Raw genomic sequence first — 18,315 nt, forward strand, 5'->3', positions numbered from 1 at the left:
AGAATTAATATCTGGAGTCTTATTCTGAATAGAGAAGCAAAATAATCTTCGGCTAGGATAACAACAAATTTCAACATAAGTTCAATTGCCTTAATCAACTCAAAGACAGAGATAAATCACCTACTTTCAAATTATGAGCCATACAAATGTCGTCCAACTAGAATGGAAGTTCTTCTATCTGAACATGCTTCTCCTTAAAATATCTCTTAGAAACCATGACTATTATATTCTGCCATGAAGAAAAGAAAGAACGTAAATGGCCAATAAAGGGAAGATATTTTTGTTCAAATTAAAGGAGGAAGAACAAAAATTGCATAGCCGTGCAGTAAAAGGGAGGCAATCCTCCTAACTTAACCACTCTATACGATCCAATTCTTTTTAAACTAAGAAGTCTGGTTAAGAGAATTTAATATTAACTTGTTAAATTGTATTTAATAATAATATCAAATAGTTTTTTTAGGTTAGAAAAAAATTATTTATGACATATATGCCAGCATTGCTGTCCAGTTTATTTTTAAAAAATCACAGTTTCTGTTTTCATACTCCAGTTACCAACCATGCACAGACAACCCAGGTGTAACCAATCTCTATATACGTACTAAATATCGAGGTCTGGCTATAAAGTATTGAAGAGGGAGAGCTTCGATGTAATTAATGAATTTAATGGCAGAGAACATGATGCAACAACAATTGGTTACAAGTTTTTCTTAGAAAACTCTACTGTCACTTTGTTTCCCTGTAATTAGTCTTAGTTTTATTTTCCCCGATAAGATTTTCCTGCCCTAATCTAAAAATAAAAGGGAATGTTCGTACGAGTTAGTTTGCCAAGCTGTGTGAGTTTTGCAGTTGAGAGAAATCTAATAATAGAAACCTTATGAATTCGTTGCCGGAAAAAATATGATAGGTGTTCGTTTTCCTCAATGATCTATAAAAAGCTCCATAGAATATTATAATCATTTCATTTTCGATCCAAACAAATTTGCAGAATACAAAAGGAGGTTGAAGAAATTGACGTCCCAGGGAAATATGGGCTTGAAAGTTAATGTCTCGGTAATCTTTATGTTGCTGTTCTTGACATCTGCTGATGTTAAAGCCGAAAATGTTGTCTTTGATGTGACAAAATATGGTGACGAGAAAGATATTAGCAAGGTAAGTATTCAGCAATACAGTATTTAATTTACCAGATTAATTGTCTTGGTTGAGATATTTTACATTTTCTTTTTGCCCTCCTCAGGCCTTCAAAAGTGCATGGGAAGATGCTTGTGCATCAACAAGTCCGAGTAAAGTCTTGATTCCGAGAGGGACGTACTTGTTAGGCCCCGTGATTATATCAGGACCTTGCAAGGCTGCAATTGAGCTTCAAGTTAAAGGAAAATTACAGGCGCCGGTAGACATGAGAGAATTCGAAGGGTTTAGCAGCTGGATTACTCTCAACTATGTTGATCAGTTTACTTTGACTGGTGGTGGAACTTTTGATGGCCAGGGAAAATCTGCATCGAATCAAAACAATTGTGGAAAGGATAAACATTGCAAGCTACCCCCCGGTGTAAGCTTAATTTCTTTTATGTTATGGTGATTAGTAAATGATCGAAATGAAAAATTAAATTTCTTAATTTTGTGTTGTTTTTGTTTGCTTGATCGACCAGAGTTTGAAGTTCAATTTCATCACCAACGGAATAGTCCACGATGTAACATCCACGGACAGCAAGTACTTTCATGCTCATCTCTTGGGGTGCAAGAACCTCACTTTCCAGCATTTTACAATCACTGCACATGATGAGAGCCTGAACACAGATGGAATCCATATTGGACGATCAAAAGACATCAAGATCATCGATTCAGACATTGGAACGGGAGATGATTGTATCTCCCTCGGACATGGTAGTAGACAAATTACAATCGAAGGAGTAACATGCGCACCAGGTCACGGCATCAGCATTGGAAGTTTAGGGAAATCCCAGAATGAAGAATCTGTGTCTGGAATCTTTGTTAAGAACTGCACCCTCTCCAATACCCAAAATGGTGTGAGAATTAAATCTTGGCCTGCGTTATTTGGTGGCTCAGCGTCTGATATACATTTCGAAGATATTATCATGAAGAACGTCAGCAATCCTATTGTCATAGATCAAGTATACTGTCCATGGAATGAATGCAATAGAAAGGTATATACTGGTTAATTTGTTAATTACAGAAAGAAATTACTAATAGAATCTTATCATATATGGTTTTTCATTTCTTACTTACAGTCTGCATCAAAAGTAAGCATCAAGAACGTGAGCTTCAAGAATATAAGAGGCACATCTAGGACTCCCGTGGCTGTTCAGCTATCCTGTAGCAAGGACATCCCATGCGACGAAGTGGAGGTTGCTGATATTGACCTCAAATACACCGGAAGTGAGGGTCCAGCTAAATTCCAATGCTTTAATGTTCAACCTAAATTTCATGGGAAAATAAACCCATCAAAATGTTGATGCGCAGAATACTGCGAGCAATTAAATGGGTTTAAAGATGAAAGAAAAACTTAGGGAATTTGTATCAAGATTTGCTCATGAGCATATGCACCCTTTCCTGCTAGTAGCAATAATGGAAAGTAGTATATCTCTTCTTATGGGATATTACTCTCTCTTTCTTCTTCTTTTTTATTATTTCTGATTTAGGATTTTTAGGGTTTCTTAATAGCCTTAAAACACAATATATATCCCATAAAAGGATCACAGAGTAAAGATGGCACTCGTATACTTAATGGACATGTTATGAGTAGTTAATTTCACATATTTTAACAGATACATCTATATGAAAAGAATGAAAGTATTGAAAAAAAAAAAAAAAAAGGCAAAGACTCTTGATGAATATAGACAGTCGTGTCCATAGTTTTGAAATCTGGTCCGGCTTGAGGGGTCGACCCGAGACCCGGCTGACCGAGCTAAAAATCAAACAGGATTGAAGAAAAAATAAAGGAAGAAAAAAACCCGGTGTAACCCCGATGGGTTGACTCGGCAAAACCCGGTCAAAAACTTGATAATTTTGAAATTTGGTCCAGCCTTACAGGTCGACCCGGGACCCAGCCGACTAAGGGCTAGAACCGGACCTGATTAAAAAAAATAAAGGAAGGAAAAACCCGGTGTGACCTGGCGGGTTGACCCAGCAAGACCCGGTCAAAAACTCCATTGCAACCTATTGACTTTTCAATTTTATTTTTTTTTACTGAATAGACGTCGTTTTGATTTAAAAAACAAAATTGATCTGGGTGACCCGGTCAAAACTGGAAACCGGGGCCTTGGACCGGGCCAGGTCTGAAAACTATGGTTGTGTCAAAAAAATAGAATTAAGTAAAGACATTTTATATACACACACACTCAATTTTACATTACCTTGATATGGAATAGGTTGCATTTTTGGGTTTTCTTCGATTAAAAAAAGCCTCTCGAGAGATGGATTCTATCATTAAATTCCAATGGTTCCATAAGAAATTTATTTTTCAAGGAAAAAAAAAATATGATTTATATATATTATGAAATGGTTTTAGGATCAACAATGAGCATTTTATATTTAAAGTATACAATTTTTGCATGAAAAATATTGTTATCAATTTTGCATGTGTTGATATATACATACGATATTTTCAATTGGAAAAGAATAAAGTTAAGATATTAGAGTTAAATAAAAATAAAATATCAATATATGACACAATCACAAAAAATGAGGAGATGGATTTTTATTTTTCTTTGTAATATAAACAAAGTTTTTCCAAATTGAACTTATCTTTGATATTTAGTTTCAAATCTTATTATTTTTCATTTATTTTTATTACTAAAACTTTATTTTTAGGGCATCCCTTTTCTTTTCTTTAAAACAATATACTTTTGAACTTTTCCATTATGTAATATTTCATGAGATATTTTAAACTCCATTATCTCCACTCCAAATAATCATAGCCTTTTAAAATATACATGTATCATTATTAGAAAATTGTTAAATATAAATGAAAATATCGATAAATAAAAAATAATATCATTGGTAATTATAATGATAATTACTGATGGAACATAACGTTACTATTTCCCTTGGTATTCACAGAAAAAATCTTCCGTCAGTGAATACTAATGAAATTATAGTTGAAAATTAAGGAATAAAAAACTAAAAAAATATAAAAATAGCGTGTCATTATTTCAAACAAAATTACAAATCAAATATGTCCGTTGCTAATACTCGTTGGTTAATCCATCTGTAAAATTTAAGTTATAACCTGAGAGTTAACCCTCCCTCTTGTCCTCCCCATTTATTCTTCTCCTCCCTTTTTATCCTATAGAAACAATACATAACACTCTTGCCCCCCTCATTTTATCACAAACCAAGCTCTGATTATCATAAATTTGGATATTCCAACACTTAGTATGTCAGTGTTCTTGTTTTGATTCTATTTTTTTTTTAAAGTAAAAACTACCTTTTTTTGGTTGTAACCCATTTTACAAATGTTATTTTTTTTTTGTATTTTTATATAATATATGTAGTTTGTTTATGTGTTTACCTGTTTTATAACTTTTTCCTATAGAAACTTGTTGTAAGAATGTATTATTTATACATATTAGAGTTTGTTTGAGGTTTTAAAAAATTATATTTGTTTGTCATTTGATGAAATTGAGTTTGATTTTATAACTTAGGTGTTTTATAATGGAATAAATAATGGCTTATTAATGGGTAAGTTTCACATTTAATCAATTTTATTGTTAAGTTGAAAATTTCAGTAAATTTAAAGGAATTTAAATTTTTAAAGAAAATTGATAATGATTTAAGGGTGCTGTTAAAATAGATTGAATAAGTTCGACTTAAACCAATGATAGCTAATTATTTAAGTATTGATAATCAGTTTAGTTCAAATTATTAACTAATACATGTTGTCATCAATATTTTATATAAGTTTTATACAAGTAATTGATGATTTTTCCTGGATATATTGAGTTTTACCCGAAAGGTTACGCATGATGGATTATTGTAATCGTATTACAAGATGTATTAATTACACACTATTTAATCCAAAAAATATTGGTGGATGATGTATTAAATGTCCATGTATTAGGTGTAAAAATAAAAAGTTTCTCAATTTGGATGTTGTTACCATGCATCTTCTATATATAAAAAAGGTTTATGAAAAAATACTTGTATTAGTTTACACACGAGAATGATTATGGATGTAATGTGAATGAGTTAGGATTATGCAGGTGAATGCTCAATCGTAGATGAAGAACCAAATAAAGATGCAGCCAAGTTTTTTGATCTGTTGAAAAATTCCGAAGAATCATTATGGGATGGGGGCACGAACCACAATAAATTATCGGTCGTTGCACAAGTATTCACCATTAAATTTATGTAAAATTATTAAATGGACGAGAAGCATTTTACTTAAAAAGAGTAGGCTGAAAGAGAACTTCTATGTTGCTCCTAGGATACCAAAAAAATAACATGTTTAAAAAAATTTGCATGTTATACTATCTTGAAAATATAGATTTGATTGAATATAGAATATATACGCATGTTTGGTATAAACTCAGAACTAGTAAAGGAAGGACTCTTGTTTCATATAGAAAATTGAGATACTTCCCAATCATTCTTATATTGCAAAAGTTATTCATGTTTCGAAGAATGTTGAGCATATAACATGACATCAATCACATGATGCATTGGATGGAGTCATGGTGCATCCTTCAGATGGTGTAACCTGGAAGTAATTTGATATAGTTGGGCTTGTTATAACGAGTGATTTTAGACAATCAAGTGTGGGTCTGTCATAATTAAATAAAAATATGTTCTAGATAGATTATATGGATGATCTAGCAAATATATTTATGAACTAAGAAGTCAGGCCTAAGCCCAAGAGGAGATCTGGTCATATGGTAAACTAGAATAACAATTTAAAAAGGTCATAATTTTTTATTTAATTATTGGATCATGCTAAAATATTTATAGGAGCTTTCAAATGCCGTTTTCTTAAAAAATAGTGATAAAATTGTTATTATAACCGTCAAATCTTTTAATTTTGAAAATCTCACTCCGAGATCCTGGTTTTGGTAGTTTTATGATTTTTTTTTTTATAATTTTTGGATTTCATGCTTCTTTTCTTGATAATTTTAAATTTTTCTTTTGTTTTCTAATTAAGATAGGATTTCTTGCCATTTTAAGGATTTGAAAACCTCATCCATGATTATTATTGTTGAGAAAATAAAACCTCCTTGAGAAAGTTACTCAGACCAAACGCTACATCATCCACCTCACTAGCAGGAAGAAACAGAGCCCCATGCTAGCTGATAGGCAATAAGAACCGGTTGCCCCTAATTTTATTTTTTTTAATTAGCACTGTTTTTTTTTTTTTTTTAAGAAAAAAGCAAGATAACATAATAAAAAAATCATCATATATACAATTAGGTCTATTGATCATCAAGTTGACCCGAACTAGATTTGAGAAAAAAGTAAATTTTTGTTGTCATATTTATTTATTTATTTAAAAAAAATTATTAATTATAAGTTTAAAATTAAGAGAATCAGAACGTTATAATAGTAAAGTAATGTTTGATATTATATTAATAATTGTTTTTTTATTTTTAAATGTATTAAAATAATATTTTATTTATTTATTAAAATTTATTTTTAAAATCATATGTCAAAACAATTTAAAAATATTAAAATAAAAAGCACAGTGACAATACCCAAAATGTCTAAAAATAAACAAATGGGCATCTCTTCAAAAATCAAAACTCTTAAACCCCAAGAATTCCTCATTCTCTCCCTAAACCCCCACCAACCATGCGTCACCTCTTAACCACGACTTTCCACCGCCACAACCACCGTCTGCCCACCATTCTCCACCACCTTGTCACCCGCCACTATAGACCACCCAAACCACCAACCCCACCAGCCCCTCCAAAACATCCAAAACCACCGCAAAAACCTCAATCTTTCACTTTCCATGATGCTACCTGGGAAGACCCATATAGCTGGATGTCGCATTTAAATGACAAAGTAGCTATGAGACACATGGATATTTACATGGAACAAGAAGAGAAGTACACAGAAGCTGTCATGTCTGATACCGAGAAACTTCAAAGTAAACTCCAGTCTGAAATGGCTTCAAGACTGCATTTTGACCTCTCTACCTCTCCCATTCGCTGGGGTCCATGGTATGTGATTGCCTACTCTCTCAAGTTGTCCCTGCTGCTTGTAATTTTGTTAGTTTTTCAAAAGGGTATTGGATAATTTGTTCAAAGTTGTTAATTTTGTTTGAGAATCTCAAAATGGATCGTTTTCTTTTTCTTTTTGCTACTGTTTCAAGGTGGATGTTACTCACTGTAGGTTGTATTATAAAAGAGTTGAGGCGGGAAAGCAGTATCATGTGCTTTGTAGGAGATTGGCAAGCTTAAACGAACAATTCATTTCGAATAAAGATCCTTCGGGTGGGTTTGATTTTGTTTCTGGGAGAAAAATTGAGCAGAAGTTGGTTGATTACAATCTAGAAGCTGAGAGATTTGGAGGTGCTGATAAAGTAACATTTTTTACTGAAGAATGAAGTTTTGTTGTTTTAAAGCTATTTGGGACAATGTTTGTTTGTTTATTGTTCGTTCGTTTGTTTGTTTATTTGTGTTTATAGGTTATGCTTATGAAGAATTATCAGAAGTGTCACCTGATCATAAGTTTCTTGCATATACTATGTATGACAAGGACAATGACTCCTTTAGATTGTCTGTACGGAATTTGAATTCTGGTGCATTGTGTAGTAAGCCCCAAGCAGATCGAGTTTCGAATTTGGCTTGGGCCAAGAATGGACAAGCATTGCTGTATGTTGTTACTGATCAACATAAGAGGCCTTGTCGGTTGGTATTACATGGACTTTATAACATTTTAGTGTGATTTATCTCATCATTGTGTGCTTTTTTTCTTGCTTGTTGAATTCAACAGCATGAAGTTGAATTTTTGTTCTTTTGTCATCAGAATATATTGTAGCATGATCGGATCAACCGAGGAAGATGTTTTGCTTCTAGATGAGCCAGCAGAAAATGTTTATGTTAACATAAGACACACGAAGGATTTCCGCTTTGTAACTGTAAATACTTTCTCTACAACATTCTCAAAGGTATCACTTTCAAAATGCTTTTTCTCAACTCGAGATCCTGACATTTGAAATGCAATAATAATCATGACCATGTTTTAGGTCTTTCTGATAAATGCAGCCGATCCATTATCTGGCATTACTTTAGTTTGGGAATGTGAAGCTCAAGCCCACTGCATCGTTGAACATCATCAAGGATACCTTTACTTGTTTACTGATGCTGCCAGAGGGGGCCAATTGGTTGATCATCACTATCTTCTTCGATGTCCAGTTAATGCTTCTTCTGGTCCAAGGATCTGGGAGGTTGGTGGGTTAACTATGTGCAATCACTTTGTCTATTAGTCCCTGATTTTTGTCTGTTGACCCAGTTGATACCATTGGTTGGATAGTATGGTGCTTGACAGCTTGATATAATTTTGCTGCATATCTCTTTTCTGTTCTTATTTTCACTACTTTATACCTTTTTCTTTCAGCATTTTTCTTAGTAATTTTTCTTGTGGTTAAAACTCACCTATATTTTAATAAATCTTTTCTGTTTTGGCGAACACATTTACTTCATTTATTCTTTTCTCAATCACTGCATTTATTGCAGAGAGTATTTGATGATGACCGAGATATGGTTATTGAAGATGTTGATTTCTGTAATACACACTTGACACTAATCATACGGGAAAACTGCAGCTTTAGACTTTGTGCAGTTCCTCTACCTATGCCTGCTAGGAAGGTAACATAGTGGTTTCACTAAGAATGCATTTATGGTGTTACTGTTCTGCTATTCTCATCTTTTCTTCTCTTGTTCTGGCAGGATGCAGTTAGACTGAAAGAACTTAACCCTACATTCCTTCCTCTTCCAAATCATGTTTCTCAAATTTGGCCTGGACCAAATTATGACTACTACTCATCAACCATGCGCTTTACAATATCATCACCTGTGGTATGACCCGTAAAAGTCATTAATGTTAGCAGATGGTTTCCTCATGCTTTTCTAGCTGCGTATGTTCATGCCAAATTTAATATATAATAGGCATTTAAATTATATTATACTTGGATTCTGATTCAGAGATAATGGGAAGATATGAATGAAAACTAGTATCTGTAAGACCAGACATTCAACCAGTTAGAGTGATTTTGTTGTTTGATCAATTGGGAATTTTGAGGGTTTTCTTTTTTTTCGTGCGGTTTTATGAGGTTTTAGTGTCTGAGGGTTAGAGTTTATATCCAGTTAGCATGCAATGCATGCTTTGCTTTTTCATGATACCCCTTTTTATATCCTTTGCTCGCACATCCTTTCTGATTTTAATAAGAATGAAGATTTCTTCCAACTTCTTTTCTCCATGTGAATGTTATCTTCCTCTTATGTATTTTGCAAAAGTGTGCATCTCCACTTGATCTCCAAATTTTTGCAGATGCCTGACGCTGTAGTTGATTATGAGCTGTCAAGTGGCAACTGGAATATTGTCCAACAGCAAAATTTGCTCTATGAAAGAACAAGAATTTTGTATGGGACAACCTCCTCAGGAGGCATTGCCAATGGATCCTCGAATAATTTGAATTCTGATTTTCTAAATGAAATCAAATCTGAAGATGATAACTTGTGGAATTGCCTCTCGGAGTTTTATGCTTGTGAACAATATGATGTCTCCTCTTATGATGGAGTTATGGTTCCTTTAACAATTCTGTACTCACGTAAAAACAAAAATAAGAATCAAAATCCTGGTTTGCTTCATGGGCATGGAGCTTATGGTGAGTTACTTGACAAGCGGTGGCGCAATGATTTGAAAAGCCTTCTTGATCGTGGTTGGGTTATTGCATATGCTGATGTTAGGTATGTTTTTCACCTGAACTGCAAATATTCAGAAGTTTTTTGGCTCAGCTTATTTCTAGTGTGAATACAGTTAAATCCTTGTTTGAAATGGTTACCGTTTGTCTGGGCTTGTTTAAAGTTTAATTATCTACAGCACATTGTGTTCGCAGAGGTGGAGGTGGTCATGGTAAGGCATGGCATCATAATGGTAGACAACAGAAGAAACTTAATTCAATCAAAGATTTTGTCTCCTGTGCCAAGTTCCTCGTTGAAAATGAGTTTGTGCAAGAAAACAAGCTTGCTGGTTGGGGATATAGTGCTGGAGGACTTTTGGTGGCTGCTGCCATTAATAGTTGCCCAGATTTATTTCGTGCTGCCATTTTGAAGGTATACATGAATATACATGTTTCACTCATTGCAAAACCATGTATTATATAATATACAAAGCTGTCATTGTTATCAAGTAAAATGACTTGAGCAATCAACTTCATGGTTACCTTATACAATAAAAAAATATCATTGTCATTGTTCTCCCTTGATCATATGAAGGTATTGCTTGTGCTAGACGATTTTCTGCAATTCTTTTTGGTGGTCGGGACACTGTAATTAAAAAGTTCTGTAGATTTATTTAGCATTTGCAATTATATGGCTGTTTGTCAACATCTTTTATCAGTTCTTCATTCTTGTATTCCAATAATTATATATTCCTTTTGTTCAGGTTCCCTTTTTAGATGCAACCACCACTCTTCTCAATCCCATTTTACCACTCACAGCAGCTGACTATGAAGAGTTTGGGTGTCCAGGGGACATTGATGATTTTCATGCCATAATGAAGTATTGTCCTTATGCCAATATTCAGAAAGATGTCCTTTATCCTGCTGTGTTGATAACCTCGTCCTTTAATACACGGTAATTTGCTAACATGTTGTCAGCTTTTCTTTGTATAGGCTGTGATCAGAAAGATACTCAAAATACAAATGCAAATTTTTTTCTTGACACATGTAAAGTTGGTGAACTTATCTGGTAGTGGCAAGACCAAAACCACTGGGAGTGAGCAAATTATGACAGGAACTCTGTCATCCATTTTTTTTTCCTCAGAATTTATCTTGAAATGCATTTATGAATTTCAAACATTAGGACCCTGAACTGGCTGTTTGAGAATTTTCTTCATGTTGGAATTTTCTTCGTGTGACTTGATATGCTCTTGGTTTGATGATTATTGGCCCTTAAGTTTTTGCTTTTAATTTACTCTTGTCCCTTGTTTCCCATTTGATGCTTGATAGATAATTCTCTTTAGTTGATTCTCATTTGTCTTGCATGATTTTAGATGAAATTGCTCTCTGCTACTCAGGTTATTGGCTTACATTTATTGAGTAGTCTCTTTTTCTATATAAAACAAAATGGTTTTATGTTCTATGAATAATGATTGAATTGTCAAACTCCCAAATTCGTTTAGATAGTGATAGATATAAATGAAGTTCATCGCAAAAGTTATACTCATTGCTGAGCTGCATGTTCATTTCAAGTCATGTTATTCCTTTGAATTTGAAGTTAAGTCACTACTGCTGTGTCAAAAATTTGAGCCTATCTCTCTGAATAGTGGTGTTCATTGACTATAACTAACAATATTTGGAATTGAATTCAGATAATTTTTTCAATTTTGAATGGTAGCCAATTTTTTCAAAATACGTCTAATTCATATTGAGATCTACAAACTTGAGCTGATGTTTGCTGCAAATAATGTGCTCACAAAATGTTAGGTGGATAAATTGCTCCAACTTCAAGCATATATCATAGATGTCAAAAGGCACATAATAAATGGAATGGTGCATGTATTCGTACTCTTGCACAATTTGAGCTTATTTAGTGAAGTTCATTAATGAGGAATAGAGGGACGCCACCATTCTGGTATTAAATAAAGTGTGCATTTTGTCAAATCAGAGATATCTCACGATTGTACACACAGACATTATTATGCATACATGATGTTTATTAGAGTGGTTCATGTTTCTTGTTTGAAATAATTTATCTACTTGCTTCTGCATAAAACTTACTGGCTTGGATTCCTAAAGCAATGACTGATTCAAGACTTTTTTTTTAATTATTGTCCTTAGAAATTGTTATTATATGTTTATTATGTCAAAGTGGTTCTGCTTTTTCAATTTTTAGAAACAATGATTGCTCTTCTTTTGCTTTTGTCTTGAGTGGGATGATCATGTTATTTATCCTTGATATGTTTCAGATTTGGGGTTTGGGAAGCAGCAAAATGGGCTGCACGAGTTCGTGAACATGCTATTTATGATCCCAAACGCCCGATACTACTCAACTTAACTACGGATATAGTGGAGGAAAACAGATACCTGCAGTGCAAGGAATCAGCATTAGAAACTGCATTTCTTATAAAGATGATGGAATCATAAGTAGGTGTTCACGAGTGCCATCTCATCTCTGAATCTGTTGATCTTTTCCATGAGCTGATGAAGTGGGATATCATCTTTGTGAAGATCTAAGATTTGGATCTAACGTAAGTTGCCAACCAGGAACCACTCACGAGCTGAAGGAATTCTTTTCTTTACTTTCGTTTGTTTGTTAATATTTAAGTCACCACTTGGTTTAATATTTCGGAGCATAGGGAATGGTTGATCTGGCCTGCTGAAGTTGAAGTGGTTTTAAATTTTTAATTGCGTAGTGGCCATTACAGTTGGAACAGACGACTTTATATAGTGCAGAGACCAAATCTTCAATTTCTGGTGAGATGTTAGCTTTCTCTTATTGAGATTGCAAGTTTGTTATTTGTCCATATCAATGTTATTCCTAAGAAATTTTGTAGACCAAAATTTCATTTTGGTTTGGAAGGTTCTCTTATCTTTTCTCTTTATAATATAACACAATAATTCAGGAAGCATTAGGATGAACTTCTACGTATCTTTGTTTATGCAAACAACATTTTCTTGATTATGACTATGACATGCAATATCTCTCAAATCTTTTAGTTTAGTAGCCAACTAGCTTAATCAGCTGAAGTTTGTCAACGATTCACTGTCACCAACCACCGCTTCAAAGTTCCTTTTAGAAGCAACTTCCCCACAGGAGCCCTCAAAGAAGCCTTGTCAAACATGGCACCATTCTTTTTATACTTTATTATGCAATCTTTTGGATTGTACAGAAGGTTTCCCATTTGAAATGGTAAGAGTATCTGGTGGTGACCGGTTGAGGTTTCTTTTTTTTTGTTTATTTCTAAGAAAAGCATGTGGTGATGATCATCATGATATCGTTTCAAAATGAAACTTGCAGTGCCATGTCCACACCAACTTTACGAAAAAGACCCACTCAAGCTCTCCTGGAACACTGAGAAGTGAGAATCCACAGGCACCAAAAGAAAAGGAAGCAGAATAATACATGCGCCCCCCATTATTTCCGTGGGAAACAAACTTAAATGGGTATGGCCCAATGATGATAATTACTAAATGGGAACTTGATGGTGAGCTTTGCATTATGCAAGGAGATATCCCTTTCCTGTTAACATCAAGTCACTGTTCCTCGGTGCATGATTTTGCCCATACTAATGGTTTTGGCTATTTCTTTTCCATACTCAAAGCAGACTAAGTCCTGTTGAATTGAAATTTGACACCAACAGAAAAATGTTTATTTCAATGTGAAGAAAAAGACTTCTTTGGGTGAGAAGATATAACAAACATTACTGCTCAAGACAAGAATATGTAGGGACAATACAGGCAGATTAAAGACCAAACAACTTGGCTACTTCTTAGGCAGGACTATGGTCATGATCAGCAAGGCTATTCAGTCAACTCTTTTCATCGAAATTCCAGTCAAGACCCTGCATCATCTCCTAACAGATCAAATACATTAAGCTATGAATTTCCGAGGACTGGTAAACAAAGCGACATTCTCCTCATTGATTAACAAAGCTTGCTAGCAGTAAAACCATGCAATCCCAACCAGATTAAGAAACGAAAATTCCTGGTCCAATTTCAAGAATCAAAATTACCACTATGCTGACAGAACTTGGGATTCAAAGTAATGAATAGACCACTGAATTGTATTATAGACTACACAGGCAAAATAAGGTGAGTTTTGTATTTTACAGATGCAAGAAATTTGATTTTGTATAGAGCAAAAGCAGAAAGTTTTTGGTGCTGAAAGTTATATCCATATAATTCTGCTTTGAGGTCAACATAACTCCCCGAGTTGATACAGATTCTAAAGCCACCTCTACAAAAAACCCAAAAGGGAAAAATCAAACAAACAAGAATTAACAAATTCACCCGTTGCATCAAAGAGTCACGAGGAAGAGCAAAAGGATCTGGCCACACAGATTTAACACCTCCCAATCTTCGGCTCTGACTCTCAGATTTTGCACCCCAAGTGATAGATGTCCTGGAAATCAAACCTCCGTGCCCTCTTCAACAGTTGGAAGGCCACCCTCGCTGATAAAGGTTGGATTAAGAAACTTGGAAACAAAAGCCCACAACTTGTAGACATCCTCAAAGTTGGTCAGAAATCCGAGAGATGCTGTGACAACCTCAACCCTTATGAACCCACCTTTTCCGTTATTATGCCCGTTTTCCATTGGTCTGCACAGAGTTGTATCTTCAAGGTTCACAGAACCACGTTGCTGTCTTGGGCTCTCTAGAATCCTTATGTGACTAAGGAAACCAATGCCAAGAGAGATACCTTCTCTTTCAGCCAGCTTCTGAACAACTTCTGGATTTATTAGCCTCCTGTTTCTATCTCTGACGTTGAAAGCTACAGCTGCACCCCTTTCATATTTTATTTTTGGGCCATAAATGTGTACAAGATTTACCCTTCCATCTCCATCTGAACTGGATAACCTGAGTTGAAGTAACGAAGTTACTAGCCAGTTGATCAAAAATCTCAGCCGGAGAGTAGTTTTGTTCAGACCCAACATATTCACATGATCCAAATGTCGGCAAGTTATCTCAGGTTCCCTTCGATCCCAATCTTGACCATCAACATATTCTCCATCAGTGCTGTAATCTTCATCGTCGAGGCTGGTAGCAGATATCTCTCCTGGCTCCAGAGTATGGCTTGGACGCTCTTTGCGGTTGTCCTCCATGCTAAATGATACCCTTCTTTCCCTGCTTGGATGTTCATTCTCTTCCAACCCGAAGAATCTACTACCAGCATATCTACTCCCTTCCCTTCTCCCCAACAACCTGAATTCACCTTCTGTTTCTCGTCTTATAGCACTTTCTTTCATCTCCGAGCAAATTGCAGCAGTTGAGCCATTTGTTAGTTTATGATGCGATCCAGAGGTTGAATTATTGTTATGGGATCTGTTTATGGCGGAGTTTGAAAAGGAGCTGGTTCCAGGTTCTTCCTCAATCTCGTGGACATGCAAATGATCTGAGCCCTTAATATTTCTTGAAGAGAGGTCTGTTTCTGAAAATTGTTCTTCTTCAGGAACCTCCTTAACACGGTCCAGTTCCTGTGAAACTGATAGAACAGCAGCATCAAATGACAACATATGGTGGTCATCATGTGACCCCAAGTTTACCCCTTTGTCATCATACATTGGGCTGCCATATATCTTAGATGTTGGTTTTGGAGAGAGTCGCTTGTTGTTCTTCTTGCCAGAAAACCAGAAAGGTGGTAACGGAGAGGCCAGTTTCTGCTTGTTCAATTGGCCAGCATTGTCTGATCCCAAGGGACTCTGACCCAAATCAATCCAGAATGAGTTGTCTGACGATTCATCTTCACTAAATACAGGGCTTTTCATCACTTCCCCCACTGAAATACTTTCAGTTTCTTCAAATATAGTGCTTGTTCCATCTCTGTCAGAACTGTTCTCATGATCCATCTCAGTCTCGAATACATCCCTCACCTGAGCAGATGTGAAAGCACCAGAAAAGGCAGGCAACTGTGATCCTGGGCGAGTTTCTGTGGTTTTTTCAGCATTCCCAGCAACCTCATCATCTTCAACACCAACCAGCCCATCCAGCCCATCCACAGAATCACTCAAATACATAGGATACTCAGGTGTAATCTTTACCATTCCAGACCCTGTACTCCCAGACTGATTTTGGAGGCTTCCCATCACTGATTTCTTGATAAGAAGACATCCAAAACCAGTGGGGTCATGTCCGAATACTTTGTAAAATGATGTGATAATGAAGTCAGGACGGAACAAGGACAAACCAAGTGAATCCATATCTTTAGGACCCAATGAACCAGCATCAAGCAATACGTGCCAACGGTTCTGTTGAGCCAGCGCCATCCACTGGTACGAATACTTTGCCCCAGTAACTCTTGACTGCACTGGAAATACAAACAAACCAACTGCAGAATCCTTCTTCCTCCTCTTCTTGTTCAAAATTTGCTTTCTCAAATCAGTGGAACAAAGTTTAAGAGTTGGCCATTTAAACCATGCACTATAGACTTTTGCGCCCTTCTCTTTGGCACTTTGAGCCATCCAATTCACAGACTGGCTCTCGTAATCAAACATGGTCAACAGCTTCTTATTGGTATGAAAAGGGTACGATTCAGCGAGTAATTTAAAGGCTGAGCCTCTACTCACAGTGAAAACAAGACCATACTCATGCTCAGGGATATTCAAATAATCCATTATTCTAGTCTTTATATCATGTTCCACAGTGCCCTTCTCAGCACCCCCATACAGAGCATGGTTACTCAAATTGGCAGTTATCTCCGATAAGCTAAATGTTGAAGACTCCCAATAATGCAAAGACTGAAGATATGAAAAAAGCCCAAATCCACAGTAATCAAGGCATACCTTTGGAGACAAATGTGCATATTCGTCTGACCTTAACTGATCAACCTTCTCTGACGACTGATACTTTGGATACATCGTGAGGAACTTGGAAAATGCCTCAAGAAGGTCAGGTATAGAATCTTCATCCTCGAATATTCGTTCAGCAGCTAGCGCTGTGGCACGCAAGAATTCTCGCTGCGCATGGAGCCTTGCTAGTGATCTTGATCTCCCAAGACTCTCATCTTGGTTTGCAAGTGTGTCAGACTCCATATCTTGAGATTTGACGAGTGACCCATCTTCAGATGCTTCTTCAAGTGCCTCCCTGAGCTTGTGTTCTTGAAGTTTTCGAAGAATTGATGAGTTCCTCTTGATTTCAAGACTGGATTCAGACCCATCTTTCCTTCTGCTCTTCTTGTCCAACAGCAGAGCAGCACAGTGAGATATAGGTTTCCACAGTGAAAGATGCATCAAATCTTGTAACTTCACAATCAACTGAGACAAAGCCAAGAAAGCAAATCTAGCTCCAGATTCAACAAAAACAGTTTGGGTTCAGCTCATCTAAGAAAAACTCAGAATTCACAAAAAAAGAAGGGTCAGCTTCTAAACCCTAACCAGATCAAGATTTCTTTCAAAGAATCCAACTTTTTTATAAAGAACCCAAAACTATAAACAGAATCTATACAAAGATGCAAGCTTCAACAAATTGCAGGTCAAAAACCAGAGCTCATAATTGAAATGACTCGTTTCACTAAAGTCAAAAACCCCATTTCAGTGAAGAGTACAAGAAAGAAACAAATTTAGAAGAAACCCAGGAAAGCAAGAAAGAGAGAGTCAAACCCTAGAACCCCGAAACCCAGATCCCTAAATCTTGCAAAAAAAAAAAAAAAAAAAACAGTCCCACACAACAAGCAAGACTCTCAAAAGAAGAAACAGAAAAAGGGTTTCACATTAAATGGATACACAGTTTAAAGAACCTTTTTTTTTTTTTATCTTGTATCATCAAGACTCCATTAATACACTCAAGAGAGCTCGAAAAAAGAACCTCTCTTTCTTTTTTCAGTCCCTCTCTCCCCCTCACTGCACCACATAAATAAAAGGAACAAACAAAGAATGCTCATTTACTATTACTACCGCTATGTAAATCTAATTAAAATAAAAGGAAAATTATATAAGTATTCTACACTTTACTTTATTTTAAACTTTATCTTAATTATTCTAAAAATTACAAAAAATATCATTTGGTCAATAAAAAATTTTCAAATTACATAAATAATGAAAATAACCCCATATAATTTTCGTTTATATATATATATATATATATATATATATATATATATATAGTCTCAATTGTTTTTCAAATCAAAACTTCAATAAAAGCAAAAAATTATGATGATATCTAAAAAGCAAAGAGAAATTAAACTTGCATAGGAGGACTTTTTGTCTCTTTATTTTTTTATGAACAATTAAGTTATGCAATTATCCTTAAATTCAAAAAAAAATAGAAGCATTGTTTCAAGGGCATTTTCTAGTTATCCTTTGGCCTTTTTTTATTATTTGAGTTGAGACGGGAGTTGTTTGATAATTGTAAAAAATTTAATATTATTAAAAAAAATTATTAATGTTTGACAATCCTAAATAATTTAAATGGTGTATACAAGA

At 35.1% G+C, this 18,315-nt stretch overlaps 3 protein-coding genes across 4 annotated transcripts; 2 read left to right on the forward strand and 1 right to left on the reverse strand.

The window, feature by feature from the left end:
- Window positions 1-1,026: 1,026 nt before the first annotated feature.
- Window positions 1,027-2,471, forward strand: LOC118063211 (exopolygalacturonase). The gene is made up of 4 exons (XM_035077179.1): window positions 1,027-1,149; window positions 1,235-1,546; window positions 1,647-2,162; window positions 2,247-2,471. The coding sequence occupies exons 1-4, from the start codon at window positions 1,027-1,029 to the stop codon at window positions 2,469-2,471; spliced, it is 1,176 nt and encodes a 391-aa protein (XP_034933070.1).
- A 4,256-nt stretch (window positions 2,472-6,727) lies between these two features.
- On the forward strand, window positions 6,728-12,807 carry LOC118063210 (uncharacterized). 2 transcript variants are annotated; one of them, XM_035077177.1, is made up of 11 exons: window positions 6,728-7,172; window positions 7,345-7,523; window positions 7,640-7,862; window positions 7,981-8,122; window positions 8,201-8,401; window positions 8,691-8,822; window positions 8,904-9,032; window positions 9,505-9,923; window positions 10,073-10,289; window positions 10,621-10,811; window positions 12,145-12,807. In XM_035077177.1, the coding sequence occupies exons 1-11, from the start codon at window positions 6,799-6,801 to the stop codon at window positions 12,320-12,322; spliced, it is 2,385 nt and encodes a 794-aa protein (XP_034933068.1). In that variant the 5' UTR covers window positions 6,728-6,798; the 3' UTR covers window positions 12,323-12,807. The 2 variants fall into 2 exon arrangements, with proteins under 2 accessions (XP_034933068.1, XP_034933069.1); XM_035077178.2 differs by having other exon boundaries at window positions 7,039-7,172; window positions 7,325-7,523.
- Window positions 12,808-13,934: 1,127 nt separating this feature from the next.
- On the reverse strand, window positions 13,935-17,762 carry LOC118063209 (uncharacterized). Its single transcript, XM_035077175.2, has one exon. It carries the CDS (start codon window positions 17,122-17,124, stop codon window positions 14,308-14,310), a length of 2,817 nt encoding a protein of 938 aa, XP_034933066.1. The 5' UTR covers window positions 17,125-17,762; the 3' UTR covers window positions 13,935-14,307.
- Window positions 17,763-18,315: the final 553 nt, after the last annotated feature.

The sequence above is a fragment of the Populus alba genome, chromosome 7 (genome assembly GCF_005239225.2).
Source record: "Populus alba chromosome 7, ASM523922v2, whole genome shotgun sequence".
Taxonomy (NCBI): Eukaryota; Viridiplantae; Streptophyta; class Magnoliopsida; order Malpighiales; family Salicaceae; genus Populus; species Populus alba.